Source organism: Artemia franciscana, chromosome 2 (genome assembly GCF_032884065.1).
Source record: "Artemia franciscana chromosome 2, ASM3288406v1, whole genome shotgun sequence".
In the NCBI taxonomy this organism is placed as follows: domain Eukaryota; kingdom Metazoa; phylum Arthropoda; class Branchiopoda; order Anostraca; family Artemiidae; genus Artemia; species Artemia franciscana.
In genome coordinates this window covers 17647583-17674635 of record NC_088864.1, presented here as the reverse complement: position 1 = coordinate 17674635, position 27053 = coordinate 17647583, and the positions used below count along the sequence as shown (strand labels likewise).

Genomic DNA, 27053 nt, shown 5'->3' with positions numbered 1-27053 from the left:
TGTAGTATTGGTTATTGGGAAGCATACAGACGTTTTTCAAAGGGATTTTTCTGGTGGGGGGGACTACATGGGAGAATCTTTTCATGGAGGGGAAGCCATATTTTTCAGCATCATTTAAAAGAACAATAGGAGATTAAATAAAAAAAAACAAGTTTCTTCAACTGAAAGTAGGAATCAGCATTAAAACTTAAAACGAACACAAAGAATTGCGTTTAAGGGAAGGTTGCCTCCTCCTCAATACCTCGATCTTTCTGCTAAAGTTTCAAAAGAGATCATTATTCTAATTAAATAGCCTTCCTGATTTCTTAATCTGAGATTTAAATGGCCTTGGCTTTTGTCACATCCTTAAATAACTGGAACAAAAAGTCAAACTTTAGCGTTAAGAGCTAGATATTGAGAAGAGGGCAATCCCCCTCGCATATGTAATAATTTCTGTTCTCTTTAAAATTCAGTTTTGCTGCTTACTTTCTGTTGAAAAACTTGTTATTTCTTAATACGCCAATAGGGCATCATTGTGAGAACTAATCTAATTTGAATAAAAAATTGGTTCCATTTTTAAGGTCCAAGGAACGTATTTTGGTCACTATTTTAGGTTGACTAATTGAAAAATCAAGACTTTTAAAGAAAGGTTCCTTACCTCCAATACACAGGTCCACTCCTCCAGCTTTTGTTATTTCTTCTTCAAATTTCTTACATTCCATTTTTAAATCATCAGCATTACCATTAAGAATATGGACATTTTCAGCTAGTATGTCTATCTTTGAGAAAAAGTTTTCCCACATATAGTGATGATAAGACTCAGGATGATTTTTTGGTAAACCTAAATTAAAATTCACGGACAATTTTAAGATCTCTGTTTAAGGATTAAAGAAATGTATAGAAACAATACGGGCTATACAGAAACGAGTACAGAAATGATACGGACTATTTCTTCTATGAATTATTTTATACTGGTTATGCACATGTTTATACAGACGTACATTTACTTTGGAAGGATGGCTGAGGTCCACCCGAGAGGACTCTAAAATCTGTGACAAATTGCCCGAATGCTTCTTAAAACTTTGTCTTAAGAAATTTGGTTTGTCTTTTGTGCTTTTCGGCTAAATAGCCAAACAATTGCAACTTGGTTACTATAATTGTACAATTGACGTAATTGAAAACTTTTACGAAATTTCTACTTTTTCAGTCAATTTTTTTAAGCAAGTGGAAAACCATAAAAGTAAGTATCCCTCCCGCGATATTCAGAATACAATTTTGGGTTTTAGGGTCCCTTTTTTTAGACAAGATTCTTAGATATGACTATACAGGAAAGTACGTATAAGAGCGGAAATGACCCTCTCTTTAAATTTTGTTTTGTTCCTGCTAAGTGTAGTAGCCCGAAATATGTATAGATCGATGAGAAGCGTGTGGACGCAGAATATAGGGCATAAATTCGTTTTTAATTACCGTTGAATAGTACACAGCTCTCGTCTGCACTCAGAACTCGTAAATTTTCGGAGATATAGTTATAAAAATATTAGCATTTTACTAAGTAGTCAATATAAACTGTATATGCTTGGAAAAAAAACTGAATGATGGATTTGAGGGTCTTTCAGAGGGGAGAGGGCTCTGGATTGTTTTGATAAATGTCTTCACGTTTTTTCTAAAACTGTATTTACTCCTTCTAGTGTGGATGTACCACGAAGAGGATAAAAAGACCTGTTAAAATATAAAAGAAGAGTTAAATTAAAAAGGGGAGGATTAAAACTCAATGCGCTTTATGGTGGAGTCTAGCCATAGCTCTTTCCAGATTGGATGGATATGACTTCATCTAAGAGGAAGATCCTGATGACTAAAAAATTCTTTTGGAGCTACGCCTCTCGGAGAAGGAATAAGACAGGGTAGAAAATAATTAGTTCAGGGGTGCGTAAATACGTTCTGAGACCATACTGGCTATGCATGACGTATGAAAACAAGAAAGGAAATAATAAATGAAAAGACAGAAATCAAATAGGTGAAAAAATGAGGATTTTGTCAGCCAGTAGCAAAATATGAAAAACAAGCAAATATTTTGACAAGGACCTCCGCCAACTCTTCCTCAGTGCTAAAAAAAATAAGAAAGAGGAAATAGAAAAAGGAAACAAAGAAGAAACAACAACAAAATCTAACCTTCTTAAGTGAACAGTGCGAGAGAAAAAAAGACACTGAATCAAACAACAAAAACCAACTTGAAATCGATGAAAGAGAAGTTACAGGCGAAATCTGTTGCAAGGCAAAGGATACTTATTCAATCTGATTGGTAACTTCTCTTTCATTGATTTCAAGTTGGTTTTTGTTGCTTGATTCAGTGTCTTTTTTCCGTATATTTATTATTTCCTTTCTTGTTTTCATACGTTCATGGGTGCGTAAAAATAAAAATGGTTAAGTTGGTGTGTTTTTTTTTTTCCATTTAAGGTTTCATTTTCTGCCGTTCATTTGTTCGCTAACAATGAACGGTTAGAACGGTTAGAATTGTAGCTAACGGCTAACAATGTTTCTCTAACAATGTTAGATAACATTTTTTAGTTTGACAGTGGAAACAGTGTTGTCGGGAAAACTGTTAGCTTACAGCTTTTTGTTTGGACGGCGGAAAAACTCCTTTAAACAAGATTGCTAATGCTTTCCTTGTTTTGACCAAAAAGGCAGGTTGTTTATATATTGGTTCCAATTGCCGAGATTGACCAAAGGAAAGGGGCCGGGGCTATTTAGTCAGGGTAACAAGTCCTTTCATTAAAAATTTATTGTCTAATACTTTACTTTGAATTCACTTTTTGACAAAAGGTGTGGTTAGAATGCCTTTTTCCACCTTTATTAACGTACTATGAATGGCGTAAATTTTGAAATCGTAGTAGATTCAGACACTTAAGCCAAATATTCAATCATATTTTTTGCTGTTTTTGAATTCGTCTTCCCCCTAATTTTATTATTTTTTAGTTATTTTTCACCAATAGTCCATATCTCGAACCGAATTTAGAAATTACCCATCAGAAGGTAAAAGCCTGGGAAAACATCGGTAAAGAACGTAAACCTTCTTAAAAAGGAGATTGTTGTTCACGAAAACACCAATGTAAATGTTTCAAGCTCGTCGTAAGAACTTTATGTAAGGAGCAACGTTTGCCAATCGTAAGCACAAAATAGAAAAAAATAGATACAAAATATACAAAAGTGTAAAAAATATACAAAAATATACAATAGAAAAAAATACAAAAAATAGAAATGTTGATAGCAATGTGTACCGTAAAGAAATTAGCTTTTCATAGTTATTCCAAGTATGGACAATTCATTAATCATTTGAATTACAAATCAGAGGGTGAAAGCCTGGGAAAATTTAGATAACTAAACAAATGAGAAATTTTGTATTTTTTCGAGAAGACAGTCACGAGTACGTGTGTTTTTTTCAGTGCCGATTGTATCAAACCAATGGTCATTCAAATCAAAGTATATTGGAATACAGCCTATTTGAAACGAAACCGTAAGTTTTAGTAGTCTATATAAATAGCGAAAGAGAATATGCCACAAAGAAGTTGTGTTTTCTGGCATATGTTGGTATAAAAGCAACAGTTTTGGTTCGGAAAGGGCCAAAATGGTATTAAACAAAGACTCCGAGAAATCTAATGGATATAAAATTATCAAAAAACTGTATATTGAGCTTCCTAGTTTTAGAGGCCGTAATGGCGAGTATTGACGCATTCCAAATATCCCAATTTCAGCGAACCATAAGATAGATTCAGAAGAAGGAGGACAGGGGGCGAGATTATACTCTTATTTCTGTCATGTTGTGCCATTAAACGCACAATTGGCGCTGACTAGGGATACACTATACTGAGAACAAAATTTTGAATTAGTCAATCAGTCCCCACCTATACCAATAGTTATACACACCTCCCCCCATTTTCAGAGGCTCTAATGGTATGCGGGGCGTGTTCGCTCCTGAATATATACATCAAATAAACGTTTATTACACAAAATATCTAGAGAGTAGTATTGATGCTAATATGGTGTGGCATAGATGTATATTAGCTATTAAGAGGGGGGTAGTATAGCAAAAGGCATTTTTTGGGGTGAGCACTGGAAGCCTTTAAATATTCATTTTAGATACAAATTTGCCAGTTTTTTAAGAGAAGTTATTCAGAACAATAGGGAGAGATATTTGCCTTCTAAAATCTCTTTCTTTGGAAGAACATGTTTGGACAAAGCATGAGGTGAGGATGCTAAGTGAGCTATACTTCCCTTCTAAACTAAAGAGAAGAATTAAATAAGACAGAGCCAGGAAGGATGGGGCTTCCTCCATGCACAATATTTGTCCACTGAATCGCTTACACCTTAAGTGAAGGAAAAAGGACTTACCAACATACTCGTCCAAATTGAAAGTTTTCACACATTCAAAACTTATGTTGCCAGCTTCATGGTATTCTATAAGCTTCTTGTACATTCCCAGGGGAGTACTGCCTAGAGAAAAGCCAAGAAGATAGGTAAGACTTTAGCTCCAACTCTGAAACCCATAAAAAATAAAAACAAATAAAAAAGGGTGAAAAAAGTGATCTGTTGAAACTTCTGGTAGCAAAGTCGATATCTGTTAACTCCCAGAACAAGAAAAAATCACCTAATGACTTTTCTAAATTTTTCTGAAAATTAGCTGATTCAAATTTATAATGAGATTTTACTAATATGAGTTTGAGCTAGCGCTAATTTAAGCCAGTCGAAAATTGCAGTAGACTTTTTCAGTAAATAAACAAAATTCTATGAAAATCTTACCGGCTCAACTATTTACATAAGTAAAACCTCAATGTAAATATAATTCCAGTGATTCAGAATAAAGATAAAATTCAGAGGCAATTCGGCCCTTTTGGAGAATGTGATGTTCTTTTAAAAATAAACACTATCTTACTTAATATTATATAAATTAATCTAATAAAGATATGCAATAGCATTCAGAAATATTGAAGGGATTTAAGACAAAACCTGAAGTCAAAGTACCATTCCGACAGGAAAAATATTTAGTAACTACTAAATTTGTCCCACTTAGCACTTTGGAAGCAGATATTACTATTCCAAGCTCACAGGTGCTTGAAGCAAGACGCTTTGAAACTTCAGGGAGTGTCACGCTGATTTTTGTGGATAAATTGAAATGTGATCTTGCCTTGAAGTCCGGCTTGAAAGTAGAGTATACAGTACTGCGAGTCTTTGAATGTAAGGTTGTCCCACGGAAGTGCTTCATATGTCTGTCTTTTGATCATCTGGCTAACGACTGTGCCCGTACTCAGAAGTGCCCTAGGTGTGCTAAACCTCACGAATCTACTAAAACCAACTTTTGTAGTTCATTGCAATTTAGGTACGCTCTCTGTCCACCTGGAAAATGGATTCATTCCACTTTTAGCCTTTCGTGTCTTGTAGTGAGAAAAGCTATCGCTGATGCCAATACCATTTTCACCAGTTGACGAGAGAAATTTCTATCTTTTCTCGAAATATTTTTGGATATAAAACTGTGAAGCTAGGGAACTCGTGTGACAAGTATGGCATAATATGTGTTCAGGAACATTTCCTTACTGCAGAAAACATTGGTCTATATGAGTGTTTCCAAAACAAATCTGTGTTAATTCACGAGGCCATCGGTCGAACTGGTTCGGGTAGACCCAGTGGAAGAACTGTTATAATTTAAGATAAGAGCCTACGTCTAAAGTGGAATCAAGTAAATTTTACATAGGTTCCCAACTCGAAGGTCCCAGCATGTTCATCATTATTAATGTTTATTCCCCTACCAGTTATAACTCTATCCAAAGTGAAAAATGTTTTGCAGAGGCATGGAGTCGCCTTCGTCCACTATTGTTCCTTAGTAATAGGCTACTCATTGCGTAATCTGTGGAGATATCCAATGCGACCTAACTAAGAATGAAAAAAAGTCTTATATCAGTCACGTGACAATTCTTATATCGTGAGTCTCAGACTCACATCTGACGAGCGATGCGCTTGTTTGTGGGAAAAGTAATATAATTTACATAAATACATTACTCAGGTAGCATCTCCAATATAGATCAAGTTGTATCTAACTTCACTCTTGCTTCAAATGTTGCTGTGGATTCTGAGTACACATTCAACGATCACCTCGGCTTGTCATTTAAAATTACTTATTTGCATAATACTAGGACAAATCCCTTGCAGTATTACTATAAGACAGAGTGGGAAAAGGTTTATAAGATTCTCTATGAGGATAGACTAGATGAAATACTAACGGAAATTAAAGTGCCGTTCCAGCTTTTACTTCATGGCGTAAGGGATAGCATTAGTCTTGATATATATGCTGCTGAAATTTTTCATGCCATGAAGTGTGGGGAGGCAGCCTCTGTTCCGGTAGCTAAAGTGAAGAGAGGTAGTCGTAAGTTCGGTTAGAGTCAAGATCCCAGCTTAAGCACAGCTGAAAGACGTTCAAAATACGGTATCCCTTTTGTTGTGATTGTGATAAGCCTAGATCCGGTCTTCTGCTCCAGTTATTCAGAAAGACAAATACAGAATATATCTATTGTGTCAGTTAAACACAATCAAAGCTAGGAAAGCTGAGTGTGCCTCTGCTGAGGCTCTTAAAAATCAAAACTTATGGAAAAAGTATAGAAATATTCAGAGCGGTCGCAGTAGAGGGAGTGTTTGTATTCCTGAATAGCAATGATTTCACTCTTTTTCTGCTGTTTTTGGCTCCCATGATTCGAATTTAGAAGCTGGAAGTGATGCCTTATTAAAGAGTAGGCTTGGCCCTATATTGCATAAGCATAACATTTTTCTTGTTTCTAAAAGTGTGTAATCCGGCTTTTGAGGCGTCGTAAAGCTCCCGGTTTAGACGGTGCCACACCCCACCACCTTCAAAACACAAGTCCACAATTTATTGAGCATCTGACACTTTTATTTCATATGTTTATTGATACAGGTCAAGTACCTAATTCATTTGGTTCAGGTGCAGTAACGAGTATTTTAAAAAAGGGAAAAATGCTAATTTTGTAGTAGTTACCGCCCTATAATCTGCCTGAGATCCTATAATCCGCCCTCTTATCCTGCCTGAAATGATACATAAATTTGTGCTAGATTATAGACAGTTTGGTCTTCGAAAGCATCTGAATTGTGATTAGAATTTGAGAAATCTCGTATATTAAGTAGTGTGGATATGCAAGCAGCATTCGATTCTGTAGTCCATCCCAAAGTATTTTGACTCTGCACGATTTTGGAGTTACGTCCTATATTGTTGCGTTGCTTCCGTATTGCTATAACCATAGTTATGTTAGGGTTAAACTGAAAAAAAAAAGCTTTTTAACTTAGCCTATTCGGCTTATTAGAAGATTGAGGCAAGGTTCAATTTTAAGTCCTACTATGTTTGATATTTTTACGACCACTGTAACTATGACAATTAATGGTGGAATTTATAGCGAGCTTTGTGATTTTAGTTTGATTTGCAATGCAGATGATGTCCTGCTCATCACTTCGAGTCTTTCTGCTTTACAGGCAAACATTGATTCTTTGATTTCCGGTTAGAAGCTCCTAAGACATAGTTTTAACTGCTGCTAAGACTGAATTTTTGATTATAATGCCCTAGGTAAAGGTATATCTTCTTTATCTGTTGTTGTAGAAGGTAAATCTATCATAGAGTCTTCTTCACTGAAATACCCCAACCTCGCAAATGGTCCAAATAAGTGTAGTACTCGTATTCTTATCGTTACCTTTAGGAGTTTAAACTATCTACTTCTTTTACTGCCATTTAACATTATTTACCAATGCTGTTTGGATTAATTTTGTATTATCTATTTTCTACGTTTAGAAGTTGATTTTTCTTTTTGTTGTTTTTCTTTATTCCACTTTCGTTGTATGTTGTAAGCGGGCAAAAATAGACTTATCTTACCTTATCATATTTCATTTTCAAGAAGGTTCAACTCATTTGGACGTGCAAAAAATGTCTTCTTTGTAACAAATTACATAAAAAAACTAGTTTTCTTTAACTGAAAGTAAGGAGCGACATTAAAACTTAAAACGAACAGAAATTACTCCGTATATGAAATGGGTTATCCCCTCCGCAATCCCTCGCTCTTTACGCTAAAGCTTTTAATTGTTTTAAAAAGCAAAATTGTGGCAAAGAGTCAAACTTTAGCGTAAAGAGCGAGGGATTGCGGAGGGGACAACCAATTTCATATACGGAGTAATTTCTGTTCGTTTTAAGTTTTAATGTCGCTCCTTACTTTCAGTTAAAAAAACTTGTTTTTTTTATGTAATTTCTGAACGTTTTTGAGTTAATGCATGTTTGATTTTGGCTCTCCACACATAAATTATTAAAATGAAATTTGCATATTAATTCCTTTTTTGGCTAAATGGCTTTCTCTTAGTTTTGATCAGACGATTTTGAGAAATAAGGGATGGGGAAGGAGGCCTAGTTGCCATGCAATTTTTCGGTTACATAAAAAGGCAACTATAAATTTTAATTTTTAACGAATTTTTCTTATTAGTGAAAAATATAAGTAACTTAAGAATTAACTGTACGTAACAAACTTTTATATTCTTTAATTTTTATTATGCATATGAGGGGGTTTGTACCCTCGTTAATACCTCGTTCTTTACACTAAATCGTAAGTTTTGTCCCAAATCTTTAAGAATGACCCCTGAATCAGAAAGGCCGTAGAATAAATAGTTTAAATTACTAAAAATACTATAGCATAAAGAGCGAGGTACTCCTTCTAAATACCTCGCTCTTTATGCTAAAGTATTTTTAGAACCCCTCATATGCGTAATAATCTCTGTTCGTTTTAAGTTTCAATGCTACTCTTTACTTTCAATTGAAAAAACTTTTCCATGTTTATTTTTTCATTGTTTTTTTTATAGTAATTTTAGAAAATCCTGCGCCCCTTTCATTGAATTTCTGCTCCCCCATGACATATCTCTCCAAGGAAAGGTCCTCCCACATAGCCCCCTCCCCTCAACCTCACCCCCAAAACAAAAAAAATCCCCTGAAAACGACTGTACACATCCCAATAACCATTATTATATGTAAACACTGGTCGAGGTTTGTAACTTGCAGATCCTCCCCCAGGGACTGTGGGGGAGTAAGTCATTCCCAAAGACATAGTTATTATGGTTTTTGACTATGCGGAACAAAATGGCTATCTCAAAATTTTGATCTGTTGACTTCGGAGAAAAAATGAGCAAGGGAGGGGGCCTAGGTGCCCTCCAATTTTTTTGGTCACTTAAAAAGGGCACTAGAAATTTTCATTTCCGTTAGAATGAGCCCTCTTGCGACATTCTAAGACCACTTGGTCGACACGATGACCCCTGGGAAAAAAAAACAACAAACAAATAAACACGCACCCGTGACTTGTCTTCTGGCAAAAAATATTAAATTACACATTTTTGTAGATAGGAGCTTGAAAATTTTGCTATAGGGTTCTCTGATACGCCGAATGCGATTGCGTGATGAGTCTGATGGTGTGATTTTCGTTAAGATTCTGTGACTTTTCAGGGGTGTTTTCCCCTATTTTCTAAAATAAGGCAAATTTTTCAGGCTCGTAACTTTTGATGACAAAGACTAAATTTGATGAAACTTATATATGTAAAATCAGCATGAAAATTTGATACTTTTGATGTATATTTTAGTATTAAAATTCCATTTTTTTAGAGTTTCGTTTACTATTGAGCCGGGTCGCTCCTTACTACAGTTCGTCTTATATTTTTTATTTATGAAAACGTTCATAAAAAATTATAAGTTATAGTTGCCTTTTTAAGTAATCAAAAAATTGGTGGGCAACTAGGCCTCCTCCCTTGCTCCTTTTTCTCAAAACCTTCCGATTAAAACTATGAAAAAGCCAAAAGCCCAAAAAAATTAATATGCAAATTTCGTTTTAGTTATTTATGTGCGGAGAGCCAAGATCAAACCATGCATTAATTCAAAAACTCCAGAAAATAAACAAAAAAAATACAAGTTTTTTTAACTGAAAGTAAGGAGCGAAATTAAAACTTAAAACGAACAGAAATTATTCCGTATATGAAAGGGGCTTTTCCTCCTCAACGCCCCGCTCTTTACGCTAAAGTTTGACTCTTTCTCTTAACTCTACATTTTAATACAGTAAAAAACTTTAGCGTAAAGAGCGGGTCGTTGAGGAGCAAAAGTCCCTTTCATATACGGAGTAATCTCTGTTCGTTTTAAGTTTTAATGTCGCTCCTTACTTTCAGTTAAAAAAAACTTGTTTTTTTTTTTAAATTACCACAAAAACCAACCGGGAAGTGAAAATCTTCATTTTGTGATATCAAGGAGGAAAAATTTTAAATCCCAATTTCTTTGGGCTGTCAAAATGATATTTCAGGATTGTGCTGTTACAACGAGCCGGGAAATCTTAAAATTTGAACTTCTTTTTACGGTCAAAAATTTGTTTTCGAGTCTTGCTATGGCAGAGACGAAGAAATTTATATCATTACAGGTACTCTTTTTTTGGCTGTCATAAAATTCGGGTTTGCTTTTCTTTGCGAATTGGTGTAGTTTTTACAAGATTTTGGTTTTTAGGGGATTTGTATAATAAAAAGTAAATGTATGAGAAATGCAAACATATTATAATGTTTTTGATTTCGGCGAGCAAATGGTGGCCACTTTTCTGCCTATTTTCATTTAATTAAAGCTCTACATTACATAGCATATCACCTCCTCTGTTCATCCTAAAACATTAAAATAAAGGCCAAACTCTTTAGAAATACCTGAACTTCAATAAAGCTTCGTATAAGTATACACTTAAAACTAAGTATATGAGTCGAAATACTCCTTCAAAAGTCGGAGCAATCAATTAAGAAAATATATTTTCGAAATTTGTTTATAAAAAAGGCAATTGTGTCTATTTTTTTAACCGGTATAGATGGGTTTCTGACTTCTCAGTTTCAATCAATGGCACGGTGTGGATTTTTTTCAAATGTTTACTAATTAAATGTTGAAAAAAGTGGAAATTCACACTACTTGGGTTAACCACGAAAATGGAATGCAACTACAATATTTTTTCCGAATTTCTCAACTTCTCTATACCAACCAGTCACAAACTATAGTTACGTTTTTGTATAGGGATTGCATATGATTACATATAGGTATTTTGTATAGGTTACATATGGGGATTTACATGTAGGGATATTAGATATAGGGATTTTGTATTTGATCCCTATATTTGTATAGGGATTCCATAAAATTACATAAACTGCTATATACACCGCTGAGGATTTTTACACTTATTTTTTGATACATACCAGTTTTTTTGATACAATATTTTTTGATCATACCAGTTTGATCATATTTCCATGATTGGTTGTCTGTAAATCGAAATTTTTACTGGACAATTCTCTTATTTAATGCTAAGTCTGAGCTGACGTTTCAAATATTTATTTTTGTACTCAACAGACACATCGAGGTTTAAACATTTAAGCTGAATATCTGAAAATTTTTAGACTAAAGAAAAAGATAATATGAAATCTACCATAGCTTGAAACCCTGAGAATTTAAATCACCAATATATACCTATCAAATACAAAATAACACGCATAATTATTTATTTTTTAAGAAGTATTTCAAATCATATACTTAGTTTGAAGCACATACCTACATGCATCTTTATTGGAGTTTATATTTTTCTGAGTGTTTTGGCATTTATTCGAATATTTTTGGATAAATAGAAGAGAAAATACTAATTTTTTAAACGAAAGTAAGGAGCAATATTAAAACTTAAAACGAACAGAAATTAATCCGTGTATGAAAGGGGCTTTTCCTCCTCAACGCCTCGCTCTTTACACTAAAGTTTGACTCTTTCTCTTAACTCTATTTTTAAAACAGTAAGAAACTTTAGCGTAAAGAGCGGGGCGTTAAAGAGGAAAAGCCCCTTTCATATACGGAGTAATTTATGTTCGTTTTAAGTTTTAATGTTGCTCCTTACTTTCATTTAAAAAAAAAACTTGTTTTTTATTTAATTTCTGGACGTTTTTGAATTAATGTATGTTTTGATCTTGGCTCTCCGCACATAAATAATTAAAACGAAATTTGCATATTAATTACTCGCAATTAATCGGAAGATTTTGAGAAAAAAGGAGCGAGGGAGGAGGCCTAGTTGCCCTCCGTGGTTTGATTACTTAAAAAAGCAAATAGAACTTTTAATTTTTTACAAAAGTTTTCATTGTTAAAAAAATACGTAACTTACGAATTAACTTACATAACAAACTTCTATATTCGTATGTTTTTATTGCGTATATGAGGGGGTTCAACCCTCGTCGATGCCTCGCTCTTTACACTAAAGCTTAGATTTTGTCCCAATTCCCTAAGAATGACCCCTGAATCACAAAGGCCGTACAATAAATAGTTGATTTTACTAAAAATCCTTTAGCGTAAAGAGTGAGGTATAACGAGGAGGTAAACCCCTCATATGCGTAATAATTTTTGTTCGCTTTAAGTTTTAGTGCTGCTCCTTACTTTCAGTAGAAAAAACTTTTCATATTTATTTTTTCATTGTTTTTCAAATAATGCTAGAAAATCCTTTCCCCCTTTCATTGAAAATCTCTTCCCCCATGAGAAGTTTCTCCATGGAAATATCTTCCCACGTAACCCCCCCTCAAATCTCCCCCCTAAACAAAAAAAATCCCCTTGAAAACGTCTGTACACTTCCCAGTAACCATTACTATATGTAAACACAGGTCAAAGTTTGTAACTTGCAGCCCCTCCCACGGGGACTGCGGGGAAGTAAGTCAGCCCTAAAGACACAGTTATTAGGTTTTTCGACTATGGTGAATAAAATGGTTGTCTCGGAATTTTGATCCGGTGACTTTTGGGAAAAAATTAGCGTGGGAGGGGGCCTAGGTGCCCTCTAATTTTTTGGTCACTTAAAAAGGGCACTAGAACTTTTCATTTCCGTTAAAATGCGCCCTCTTGAAACATTCTAGGACCACTCAGTCGATACAATCACCCCTTGGGAAAAAAACAAAAACAAACAAATAAACACGCATCCGTGATCTGTCTTATGGCAAAAAATGCAAAATTTTTGTAGATAGGAGCTTGAAACTTCTAAAATAAGGTTCTCTGATACGCTGAATCTGACTGTATGATTTTCGTTAAGATTGTATGACTTTTAGGGGCTGTTTTCCCCTATTTTCTAAAATGAGGCAAATTTTCTCAGGCTCGTAACATTTGATGGGTATAACTGATCTTGATGAAACTTATATATTTAAAATCAGCATTAAAATGCGATTCTTTTGATGTAACCATTGATATTGAAATTCCATTTTTTAGAGTTTCGGTTACTATTGAGCTGGGTCGCTCCTTACTACAGTTCATTACCACGAACTGGTTGATACAAAGCTTAACTCACTCGCTATAGTGGCCAGAAGTGCAAAGGCGAAAAATTATGAAGAAAATATTAAATATCATATTTTTTATGGATGGTAGTTCTTACAAATTACTCTTTTTTATCGATATTTTTAAATCATTTTAATTTCAACAGATTTATTAGAACTTTAACCCTCACAAATTTCAGTCTAAATCTACGACCATTTCCACTACCTACCTACGACGCATAATTGTTGAGGTTCCTTTTAAATTGCTGGTATTTCTTTGTTCGGAAGTTTATCGAAGCAACCTATTAGCTATTTTTTTCTATTCTTCTTTTTTGAGACCACACTGCCGTTCTATGACGAACAAATAAACTCTGAAGTGAGGATAGATCCATTTATTTAGACAGTGAATAAAACAGGTGGATAAGTCCAGATATTTCGATCACATATACAAAGTATCTGATAATCATCATTTAGGCAGGGGAGCCTAAATGATCGCATGCTCAGCGACCTAGATTTTGTTGATGACATTGCAATACTCGAAACCTGCGAAACACGACTTTAGGAATTACTCTCGAATATCAAACAGTTCGTGGTAACGAAAAGTAGTAAGGAGCGACCCGGCTCAATAGTTACCAAAACACTAAAAAACGGGATTTTGATACCAGTAGCTACATCAAAAGAATTGCATTTTAATGTTGATTTTAAATATATAAGTTTCATCAAGTTTAGTTTTACCCATCAAAAGTTACGAGCCTGAGAAAATTTGCCTTATTTTGGAAAATAAGGGGAAACACCCCTAAAAGTCACCAAATCTTAACGCCAATCATCTTAACCGAATCTTAACACAAAATCACACCATCAGATTCAGCGTATCAGAGAACCCTATTGTAGAAGTTTCAAGCTCCTATCTAAAAATATGTGGAATTTTGTATTTTTTACCAGAAGGCAGATCACAGTTCCGTGTTTATTTGTTTGTTTGTTTTTCTGTTTTTTTTTTTAGTTTTTATTCCCAGGGGTGATCGTATCGACCCAGTGGTTCTAGAATATTGAGAGAGGGCTCATTTTAACAGAAATGAAAAGTTCTAGTGCCCTTTTTAAGTGACCAAAAAAATTGGAGAGTACCTAGCCCCCCCCGCCCCAATGATTTTCCTAAAGTCACCGGATCAAGATTCTGAGATAGCCATTTTATTCAGCATAGTCAAAAAACCTTATAACTAAGTCTTTAGGGACGACTTACTCCCCCATAGTCCCCATGGGAGGGGCTACAAGTTACAAACTTTGACCAGTGCTTACATAGAGTAATGGTTATTAAGAAGTGTACAGACGTTTTTAGGCGGATTTTTTGGTTGGGGGAGGGGTTGAGAAGAGGGGCATATGTTGGGGGAACTTTCTATGGAGGAATTTGTCATGGGGGGGGGGAGAAAATTTCCATGAAGGGAGCGCAAAGTTTTCAAGCATTATTAAAAAAAAATGAAAAAATAAATATGAAAAAGTTTTTTTTTCAACTGAAAGTAAGGACCAGCATTAAAACTTAAAACGGGTAGAAATTATTACCCATATGAGGGTCAGTATTTCAGCAGCATTCATTCAGTGAACGACTCTCTGCGTACTTGGAGAGTCAGTTGGAAATAGTTTGTCCACTTATAGGCCACAGTCATTGCCACTGTCCTTGGTACTTCAATGAAAGAACCTCAAGTATTTCAGTAGCATTCATTTAGTGAACAACTCTCTGAGTACTTGGAGAGTTACCTATGTGAAAAACCAGTTTCTGGTTATATTTAACTAATGTATTTGAACTGAATTGCTGTTTATTACAGTGTTATAACACATTGTTAATAATTAAGTTGAAATAAGACATTGTTATTTATTGACTATTTTGTGGTTTACTGGATAGCAGCTTTGGATATAAGAGTACAGCAGAAATTTCTAGCAGGTCTGAAATTTGATATTTGACTTCTTATTTTTCTTAAGTTAAGATAGCCAGTTCTGAAATTTAAAATGAGCAAGTTCAAGAAAGGGGACTTGGTGTTGGCAAAATTCAGAAATTACCCACTTTGGCCAGTAGGAATTGTAGACGTTAATACCCAATTAGAAAAAGTACCAAAATTTCTAGTTTTTTGTCATGGATCCCACGATCTTCAGACAGTTTTAGAAGTAAATTTAGTTCTCTATGCGGAAAAGTCTAAAGAAGCATCATAGAAAACAGAACGGAGCGTTAACAAGGCATTTCAAGAACTGGAGATTTTCCCGGAAATCTACTTTCAGTATTCAAAAAAAGCTCCCTCCGCTATAGCTGGCTTAAATTCTGAAAAATCATCGGTAGCTGTTCTTGTTGAAAAGTTAGTTTCTACGGAAAAAGAGTTAGCACAGACAAAGCAAAATATGCTCAAAGACATCGAGAAATTGGTCACAGAAAAGGTAGCACAAAAAAATAGTATAAACCCAGGTACCGCTGAACAGATAATATCCCAAGTTTATGATGGATTATCAGTAGAATATAATGGAAAATTTGATAAGATTGGCAAAGTACTTAAGGGGTTAGAGCTCAAATAGAGTCACTTGAATATCGTATTGAAAAAATGGAAGATAGACTTGATGAATATCAACAAGAAGCTCAGCTTGATTCCCTTGTATTCGTAGGGGTCAAACAGGCCCCTGGTGTTGACCTTAAAGTAACGATGCACAATATTATAAAGGACAAGATGGGCTGTAGTGCTCTTATGAGTGATCAAATTCTTTCTATGCAACATTTTCGTTTACCCAACCCTACAGCTCAGATTAGTGATGAAAGTCCAGTTGCCCCTGTGATCGTCAAATCAAACAGTTTGTGGTAACGAACTTTAGTAAGGAGCGACCCGGCTCAATAGTTAACAAAACTCTAAAAAATGGAATTTTGATACCGATAGTTACATCAAAAGAATCGCATTTTAATGCTGAATTCTAATATATAAGTTTCATCAAGATTAGTTTTACCCATCAAAAGTTACGAGCCTGAGAAAATTTGCCTCATTTTCGAAAATAGAGGGAAAAACCCTCTAAAGGGCATACAATCTTAACGAAAATCACACCATCAGATTTAGCGTATTAGAGAATCTTATTGTAGAAGCGTCAAGCTCCAATCTATAAAAATGTGGAATTTCGCATTTTTGCCCGAATAAAGATCACGGATGCGTCTTTATTTGTTTGTTTTTGTTTGTTTTTTTTCCCAGGGGTGATCGTATCGACCCAGTGGTCCTCGAATCTTGCGAGAGGGTTCATTCTAACAAAAATGAAAAGTTCTAGTGCCCTTTTTAAGTGACCAAAAAAATTGGAGGGCACCTAGGCCCCCTCCCACGCCAGTTATTTTCCCAAAGTCACCGGATCAAAATTCTGAGAATAGGGAGTCACCGGGGTTTTTTTGAGAATAGGGAGCTATGCTGGGGGAACTTTCCTTGGAGGAATTCGTCGTGGGGGCAGAAAATTTTCATGATGGGAGCGCAGGATTTATTAGCATTATTAAAAAAAAAACAATGAAAGAATAAATATGAACAAGTTTTTTCAATTGAAAGTAAGGAGAAGCATTACAACTTAAAACGAACAGAAATTATTACGCATATTATGGGCTCACCTCCTCCTAATACCCCGCTCTTTACGCTAAAGTATTTTTTAGTAATTTCAACTATTTATTCTACGGCTTTTGTGATTCAGGGTCATTCTTAAGGAGTTGGGACAAAATTTAAGCTTTAGTGTAAAGAGCGGGGTACTGACGAGGGGGTGAACCCACTCATATACGTAATAAAAACATGAGAATACAAAAGTTCGTTACGTAAGCTAATTCGTAAATTACGTATATCTTTTACTAATAAAAACATTCGTAAAAAATTAAAAGTTCTAGTTGCCTTTTTAAGTAACCAAAAAATCGGAGGGCAACTAGGCCTCCTCCTCCACTCTTTTTTCTCAAAATCATTCGATCAAAACTCTGAGAAAGCCATTTAGCCAAAAAATAAATATGCAAATTTCATTTTAATTATTCATCTGCGGAGAGCCAAAATCAAAACATGCATTGATTCAAAAACGTTCAGCAAATTAAATAAAGAAAAACAGTTTTTTTTTAACTGAAAGTAAGGAGCGACATTAAAACTTAAAACGAACAGAAATTACTTCGTATATGAAAGGGGCTGCTTCCTCATCAGCACCCTGCTCTTTACGCTAAAATTTTTTTGCTGTTTTAAAAAGTAGAGCTGAAAGAGTCAAACTTTAGCGTAAAGAGCGGGGCGCTGATGAGGAAGCAGCCCCTTTCATATACGAAGTAATTTCTGTTCGTTTTAAGTTTTTATGTCGCTCCTTACTTTCAGTTAAAAAATTATGTTTTTTTTATTTAATTTTCTAACAAAAATGTTGCGCATACTTTCTTTAAAGCGAAGTCTAAGCTAGCGAAATCTGGTGTTTTTTTAAATGAATATCTCACGAAGCAGCGCAAGATTATCCTGGACAGTGCTAGAGATAAGTTCGGAGCAAAGAACGTTCGGTCAGACCTAGGCCGTATTTTTGCTCGCCTATCAGGTGAAGCTACTTCTAGGAGGCTTCGGAAGGTTGAAGACACCTTCTAGATTAGTATCTTTTTTTATTTCTCTATTGTAGTCTTCGTTGTTTGACCTTATTTGTGAATTCTTGCTTATTTTCTTTTACCGTTGTTTTTTTTCTGATTTGTCTCGTTGGCTACTCCCCCCCCCCCCGTATGGAGAACCATTTTTTTTGCGTTTATAGTGATTCGCAAACTGATTATTTCCGTATATTATTATTGTGATTATGAATGAATGGTCTACATTTCCAGTGCTGATTATTTGTTTATTTCTTAGTTTTTCCTTGTTTCTTTTATCTTCTCTTTTTCTGCTTTTTTCTTTTTTACCCTTACCTTGATTATATAATTCTTATTTATCATTACCATGATTATATTATTTTTTACTTTTTTTTCTTATGTTTTTTCCTTATATCTGTGGTCTGGTGGGTTTGGTCGTTGAGGGAAACTGCCATCCACCATGAGTAGTTTGACGATTTCTATTAGTGGCCAGGGTGGTATTAACTGTTGGGGGAACGTTTAATTGAATTAAAGAATAATCCTTTAGATATTAAAAGTATAATTAATAATTCAATTTGAAGTAGAAATGGTTCTGCCTCCTCTAAACGAGATGATATTTTCTCTGTGTTTCATCTTAACATTCAGGGACTTTGCTCGTCTTTTGATGAGTTGAAACGGATCGTTAGTGGTGGAACTCCTGATGTTATAGGATTATGTGAAACTTTCCTGGATTCAAAAAAGGATATCCTTTTAGATATTCCAGGATATAGGATGGAGAGGCTGAATCGGAAACAAATGGCGAGAGGTGGCCTTGTCCTTTATATTGTTGATTGTCTCGCATATAATGTCCGAAGTGATTTGAGCAGAAGTGAGGAAGGAATCTTTGAATTCCTTTTTATTGAGATTAAATCAATGCGAAAGTATTTGGCTGTGGGTTTGGTTTATAGGTCCCCCAGTGGGTCTATTCCTTCATTTGTGAAAATTCTTGAAGAAGTTTTGGTCTCAGTCCAAAAACATCCACATGAACTAATCCTTATGGGTGATTTAAACCTTGACCTGCTGGATCAAAATTCTTCTTCAACTATTGCTTTTTTGTCAATGAGGCTCTCTTCGGGTACTCTACCTTCAGTTTGTATACCAACCCGAGTTACTGACACGCATGCGTCTCTTATTGATAATATTTTTTCGTCACTAGATGTCTTAGATAATTTGATGCTGGTTAGTGATATTTCTGATCATTTTCCCGCTATTTCCCGGTATAAGAGTACTGATCAAGTGCAGCGTATAGCATCACAATCTAATCTCCCATTTTTCCTTTATGGTGAAACTAAGCTAAGTCTACTTAATTCTCATCTGGCTGATCTACCATGGGATAGTTTGATCTCTGATTAAAATTTTCACCACTCTTTTGATTCCTTTTATGATTCAGTAAAAGAAGAAATCCTAGAAATTTACAATCAGGGTCCAGCGCCCCATACTTCAAAAAGGATAGCACCACTGAATCCATGGATGACTTCAGATCTCCATAAAAGCTGGAAAAGGAAAAATTATTTGCGGAAGCTTTTCAAGGCTTCATCATCTGTAGCTCATCTCGAATAATTCAAGGCCTATAGGAGTATATTTAATTCTCTGTGTCGGAAGGCAAAGTTTCAGTATTATTATAGAAAATTTTCTGAATGTAGGAACGATGCTAGGAAGACATGGTATTTAATTAATTCAGTTCTTAGACCTAATCCTCCTCTACCTTCAGTTCCATCAATGCTGATACTCGATGGTAGAACCGTCCAAGAAGATGCAGATGTTCACCTAGAGTTTACCTCTTATTTTGCTAATATAGGGAAGGCAACTGCTTCCTCTGCAAGTTCTGCATCTTCTCGTTGCGATTTTAAAGCCTATCTTGGCCCCTCGTGTTTAAAGTCGATGGTCTTGAATTCTGTTCCTGAATTTGAGGTAGCTCGTATCGTGAATGCTCTGAGGTAGCTCGTATCGTGAATTTTGGAGAAGGCTATGCTATCCAGGCTTCTTAGTTTTCTGGATGCAGAAGATTTTTGGCATGATTTCCAGTTTGGATTCTGAGCGAGTCACTCTACAGAGCAGGCTTGCGCAGCTTTCTCGAATTTCATTCATTCGGTAATAGATTCTGGTCATATCCCGGCAGCTTTATTTTTGGATGTTCGCAAAGCTTTTGATTCCTTGACTCATCGGATTCTTCTTTGTGAACTATCGCATATTGATATAAGATCAAACACCTTTTCTTGGTTTGATTCATATCTTTCTGGTAGGCTTATTTCAATTGATCCGCTTTTCCGGAGCCCTTCTGAAGTATGTTATGGCTTCCCTCAGGGATAGGTTCTTGGTCTCATTTTATTTCTGATTTATGTTAATGATCTAATTTCGGCGGTAAAAAGACCAGGCCTCTGGCATGCTGCAAGCTGTGTCATCCTGATGCTCAGTCGTATTCCAATACTACTTCTAACGAAGATTTTCTTTTTGCTTTTGCTGATGATACCACTCTTGGGACCATTGGGAGGACGGAATGTGATATCAAGTCTTTTCTTGTGGCATTATTCGAGTGAGCTATTTCATGGTTTAATACGACTTACTTGGTCTCGAATGTTGGTAAGTTGCATTTTCTAATTTTTTTTCTCGAATTAGTAAACCTTTCCCTCAGCTTACACACCTTCAGGTGTCACAAGGCCCCTTGTGTAGACCAGAGAATCGGGTAGTCCGGCTTCTTGGAATACCACTTGATGAGAACATTTTCTTCAGAAACCATATAGCCATGATTAGGATTAAGGTTTCACGGAGTTTGGGTATCATTCGAAAATTTCGACACATATTTCCTGGATCTATTCTGAAAATTTTTTTCTGTCTTGTCCAGTCATATGTGTCTACATTTTCGTCTACGCTGCAGTCACTTTCTGTCATGTATAATAAAGCACGGTGTCTGGTTATGGACACCAACCGTTCCTCACCAACACCGCTCTCAAGTCTACGGTCTATTTACATTATTTCTTGTGCTTCTTTTGTCTTTCATCAGCTTCACGGCAATCTTCCATAATCTTCGAAAAACTCCTTTGGTTATTTCTGATTTAGCTCCATATAGCCTTTTGTTCTTCAAATGATATCTACATTCCGCCTACCCCTACTATTCGATCAGATTTCAATCCCCTCATTGCTTTTCAACAGGTCTGGAATTCACTACCTTCTTCAGTACAGGGATGCCACTCGTTTGGGACTTTTAAAAGGATTCTTAAGGATCGTTTAATAAAGAATCAAATCGAATAACTTTTTTCTTCCTCTGAGGAGTTGATGTCCCCTGTGTTCTGTTAGTGGTGTGTGGTTGTCTTCTGTTGCTTGTATTTTTTTATCCCACCTTGTAGCCCTGGCAATGGAGCCTTTCGAGGGGAATTAAGTGTGTTGTAATATGTGTGTTGTATTTCAATTTTGAATTATATTTTGTATTGTCTAAGCATTTAATAATAAACTTCTCTCTCTCTCTCACCTCCTCTTAATACCTCGCTCTATACGCTAAAGTATTTTTAGTAATTTCAATATTTATTCTACGGCCTTTGTGATTCAGGGGTCATCCTTAAGGAATTGCGACAAAATTAAAGCTTTAGTGTAAAGAGCGAGGTACTGACGTGGGGGTGAACCCCTTCATATACATAATAAAAACATGCGAATACAGAAGTTTGTTACGTAAGCCACTTTGGAAGTTACGCATATCTTTTACTAATAAAAACGTTCGTAAAAAATTAAAAGTTCTAGTTGCCTTTTTAAGTAACCAAAAAATTGGAGGGCAACTAGGCCTCCTCCCTCACTTTTTTTCTCTAAATCATTCGATCAGAACTATGAGAATGCCTTTTAGCCAATAAAATAAATACGTAAATTTCGTTTATTATTCATCTGCGGAGAGCCAAAATCAAAATATGTATTAATTCAAAAACGATCAGAAGTTAAATAAAAAAAAACAAGTTTATTTAACTGAAAGTAAGGAGCGACATTTAAACTTAAAACGAACAGAAATTACTTCGTATATGAAAGGGGCTGCTCCCTCATTAACGCCCAGCTCTTTATACTAAAGTTTTTTACTGTTTTAAAAAGTAGAGTTGAGAGAAAGAGTCAAACTTTAGCGTAAAGAGCTGGGCGTTAATGAGGGAGCAGCCCCTTTCATATACGAAGTAATTTCTGTCCGTTTTAAGTTATAATGTCGCTCCTCACTTTCAGTTAAAAAAAAACTTTTTTTTTATTTAATTCAACAAAAAGGACGACCCAAAAACAAACTGTCGTATCTTCAACAACGACATGTGCCAACTTCATGTCTCCCTATAACTAGATTGGGAAGACATTATCGCTGCCGCCAGTTACAGAGACGAATGGAGACTCGTCTTAGACGTCTTGGGCGCCTCTTGAGGCACAGAAAGATCTAAGGTCTAAGGTAAGGTAATACAGCGACCGTCATATTTTTTTCTTTTTTGTCAATGAACTCTCTCAGAAAATAATCCAGTGAATAATCCGAAAGATCATTATTTTGTGAATGACCCAAAAAGCGATTTATTTTTTGTGTGTATAAATATATTAGTTTCAGTTCTATTATTCTAGTAACTCTAGTGATGACAGTTGCTATGTGACCGAAATATCTTGATTTATGCACCTGTTTTTTTTCGCTGTCTTAATAAATGGATTTATCCTCATTTGAGAGTTTATTTGTAGACAACCTGTTATGCGCCCCCCCCCCCCCGCGCTAAAGAAAACCCTGGATCTGCCCCTGGATAACTGGTATAGTATTAGTGGTTTCTTATTTGTTTTTTTTTAGAGCAAACATTTGTTCAAATTATTATTATTTACTAAGACGATGAGAATTTTCTGTTAGCACGTTATTCATTTTCTGTTAGCCCATGAAATAAATAAGAAAATAGTGAGCTAACAAAAATTGCAAGCGAAAAAAAAAGCTTGGAAGAAAAATCCAGGACTGAAGATATTTGTAGTAAATCACAAAGGAATTCGCTAACTGTAACATTCAGGGAATGTATGCTAGACTTTAAAGCGGGAAAAACTATTCTTTCTGCTTAATTTCTATAGTCAGTTTTTGAATATTGCGCTTAAAAATATCAAAAATTTCCTCTAACAACGATTCCAATTGTCCAAACACACAAAGAATTCCCCTATTAACTAAAATTTTTGTTAGTTCGCATATACAGAATTGTTTGTAAAATAGTCAACAGTTTTTGTAAGGTGGAAAACTAGGCTCTTATAAAAATTGTCAAATGTTGGAAAGCGGAAGTAAGTAAGCAGCTTCGCTATGCAAATTTCGCACAGCAAAGTTTTTTTTTTAAATTCTCCCTTGAAATTATCTTGTAAAATTAATAATTACTTGAAAATCGGTCTAAAAATAATACCAGTAATATATTGTATCTGTGTTGTACACAACGATACATCTTTAAAAAAGGAAGCTTATTATTTAAACAAATTTTGCAACTATGATCTAAATCAGAAGCAAATTAGATATTCATCTGCAGTAATCCGTCTTTTCATTGGACTCCATTGGATGGCTAGCAATTGCAGAAAATCGCATTTCGATATATTTATTTTTTTGCTGAAGTTTTAGGGAAAATCTCTGCCGAAGACTAAGCAGTCAAAATGGTATACAATGGAGATGATACACAGACTGAAGCTCCAATCGTGTTTTATTTATTTTTTCATGTATTAGACTTATTTTATACTCATTAAAATATTTCCCGAAGAAAGGCAAGTTAAATTGATTTTTAAAAAGAGCTAAAAAAATCTAATTTGAATACCCTTTTAAGTATACCACAGCAAGAGAAGAAATACTTTGATAAATGGTTAAATCGTAATTAAGAATTCTAAGGTTGAACATGACGACAAAGTATTTTAGACTTTAAAAAAAGCTACTTATTCAAATTAAACGGCACATGTATTGCAGGAGTCGTTCTTAAACAATTGCGACAAAAACTTAAACTTTAAAGCAAAGAGCGAAGTATTGAGGAGGGGAAACCCCCTTCATATTCAGAACAATTTCTGTTCTTTTTAAGTTTTAATGCTGTTCATTGCTTTCAGTTGAAAAAACTTGTTTCTAATGGATTTCTGATCGTTTGTCTAATAATGTTGAGCTTTCATCAGTGGAAAACTCACTCCCACACAGAAAATTACTCAAAGTAAAGTTTCTTCCATGTAAAATACCCCACTCCTCAGAAAAATTTCCCCCAGATAATTCCATCCTCCCTGAATATCCCCCAGGGAAATTTCTTGCTGATGATTTCGCCTGAAAAATCCTCCTTAACAAAATTTCATTGGAAAAGGACTTTAATTTATAATCATTTTTAAAATCACGTCCCCTAAATATCCACCCACCCCCGCACAAATTCCCCCAGCCCTATTGAAAACCCTTCCATACAATTCCAACCCCGCTGAAAATTTTCTCTGGAACATCTCTACGTATTAAATTTAGCTTGCAAAGACAAAGTAAGGTAAATAAAAAGAATTTTGTAGAGGAATTGTGGCAAATTCCCTCCGTCTATTCTTCCCCTGGTTCCATGGGGACCCTCCATGGAAAAGTTTCACCGTAGTAGATCTCCCAAGCAGAAAGTTCCCACTCCCCCCAAAAAAAGATTTCTTTCTACTTCCCAATAACAAACACTATACGTAAACAATGGGTAAATTTTGTAATTTACAGCCATTTTTGAAGGGACTGTGGGGGGCTTATGTTATCCCCAAAGGCACAGTTATTGATCTTTTCAACTTGGTTGAATAAAATGGCTATCTTGAAATTTCAACTGAACGACTTTTGGAAAGTAGGGGTGTGGGAGGGGGCTAGCTGCCACGAACTGTTGGATTATCTGAAATCTACGGAACAGCGACTATTAACCCTTGTACTGGATCCTGAGTTTTGACGCATTTATAGTATCACGAGGAAAATGCTTTCTATATTTATGCTATATGTATACATATTTCTATATGTATGATATCGGCAAGTGATTTTTACACAAATTATAAGAGAGTACAGGTACAGCAAAATAAAGCTGTTCGTATTATTGGAAATTATGATCGAGGAACTGATAGTACGTTAAGTATATTTAAAAAGTTGAATTTACTAAATGTAGGTCAAATTAGAGATATGCAGATAGGCTTTTTTGTTTTTCATTGCTTGAATAATTTAGGACCTGAAGTTTTACCATCAAGTTTTACATAATTCGTTTTACCATCAGTATTTTACCTTACCCGACATGGAAATGATCTGATTAATGAGGTGAGGAATACAACACGATCGGGGCATGTGACAAGACACATAGGCACGACAATTTGGAATGCCTTCCCAGAGTATATAATGGAGTCAGAGAGTCTCCCACAGCTTAAGCGCCGGTTAAAAATGTAGTTTTTGAAAGATAAATGATCAAGATGGTGAAGAAAAGCGTATTGAATGAGAGTGGGCTATCCAGAATTTTTATATATATATATACACACACACACACATATATATATATATATATATATATATATATATATATATATATATATATATATATATATATATATATATATATATATATATATATATATATATATATATATATATATATATGTATGTATGTATGCGCATATGTGTATGTGTGTATATGCATATATATACACATTATTTTTTATTTTTATTTTATTTTTTTTTCTTTTTTTTTTTGTGTGTATTTAATGAGTTAATATTATTGATGATTAAAGTAACATGAATGTAGTCGCTATTACAGGCCAGAACGGCCTTTTTGTGACTAATTCATATGGATATGATATAAAGGTTAAAAAAAAAAAAAAATTTAACCTACCTACCTACCTAATATGAGGCTATTATCTTGGTTCGAAACATTAATTAAATAAAAAAAACAAGTTTTTTTAACTGAAAGTAAGGAGCGACATTAAAACTTAAAACGAACAGAAATTACTTCGTATATGAAAGAGGCTGCTTCCTCATCAACGCCCCGCTCTTTACGCTAAAGTTTGACTCTGTCTCTCAATTCTTCTTTTTAAAACAGTAAAAAACTTTAGCGCAAAGAGCGGGGCGTTGATGAGGAAGCAGCCTCTTTCATATACGAAGTAATTTCTGTTCGTTTTAAGTTTGACTTTTTGCCACAATTCTACTTTTTAAAACAATTAAAAGCTTTAGCGTAAAGAGCGAGGGATTGTGGAGGGGACAACCCATTTCATATACAGAGTAATTTCTGTTCGTTTTAAGTTTTAATGTCGCTCCTTACTTTCAGCTAAAAAAATTAGTTTTTTTTTATTTAATAACTTTAAAAAGTGGATTTACAGAGTTATATAAAACTCTTTGCTTTGGATTTTTTTCTTCAAAATTTTGCCCGAAGAACTAATATTAATAATAAAAAAAAATAAATCATGGTCATATTGTAATTTCATAGATTCTATTTAAAAAAAAGGTAATTTAGGCACAATTTGGTGCATACATTTTGTAAAATATGTGCTTCCCAATTGATGAGGGGTGTAATCAGTTTGTCCGTAGTTGGAGCCCTCCCCGACCAAAATGAATCAAGGTAGCACAATACCTGTTGGTAGTCCTAGAACGAAAGGGTTCTCCTTAGTTGGGCATTTTTCTTGAATCCTATCTAAGACAACATCTGCAGCATACTTCCCCACTTTGTCCTCTGATTCAAGTATTATAAGTCGCATGATTTCTTTTCACAACTTGCACTGAGGAATCCTAACCTGGAAGAAACTGGAACAGAAAGACCCCCTCACAAGTTACACCTCTTGCAAAAACGAACATGTGGATATTGTTAGAAAAGTGAAACCAATTCCACTGGTTTAAAGGGTAAGACGAATCATAGAATCTTTTACAGATTAAAACACTATATACATAGCAAAGGGAGAATAAATTGAGCGCTAACAGTTTCAAATCCTTCAAGCAAGAGGTTATACGTATTCAGCAACGAGCTTGTACTTGATTAAATAAAAAAAAAAAACTAATTTTTTTAGTTGAAAGTAAGGAGCGACATTAAAACTTAAAATGAACAGAAATTACTCCGTATGTGAAATGGGTTGTCCCCACCGCAATCCCTCGCTCTTTACGCTAAAGCTTTTAATTGTTTTAAAAAGTAGAATTATGGCAAAGAGTCAAACTTTTTGTGCCTTTCTATTGAAA

At 34.9% G+C, this 27053-nt stretch overlaps 1 protein-coding gene across 2 annotated transcripts in view; it reads right to left on the bottom strand.

Annotated features, from left to right (window-relative positions):
- Positions 1–26799, bottom strand: part of LOC136038023 (glucosamine-6-phosphate isomerase-like) — a 48267-nt gene extending 21468 nt beyond the window's left edge. Inside the window, exons 1-3 of one of the 2 annotated variants that reach the window (XM_065720963.1) lie at positions 26458–26799; positions 4366–4467; positions 638–820 (exon numbers count right to left, since the gene is read on the bottom strand). In XM_065720963.1, the coding sequence (XP_065577035.1) occupies positions 638–820; positions 4366–4467; positions 26458–26581 (409 nt within the window). In that variant the 5' untranslated portion in view covers positions 26582–26799. The remainder of the gene's footprint in view (positions 1–637; positions 821–4365; positions 4468–26457) is intronic. The other variant, XM_065720971.1, reaches the window with a different exon arrangement.
- Between the last annotated feature and the right edge of the window lie 254 nt (positions 26800–27053).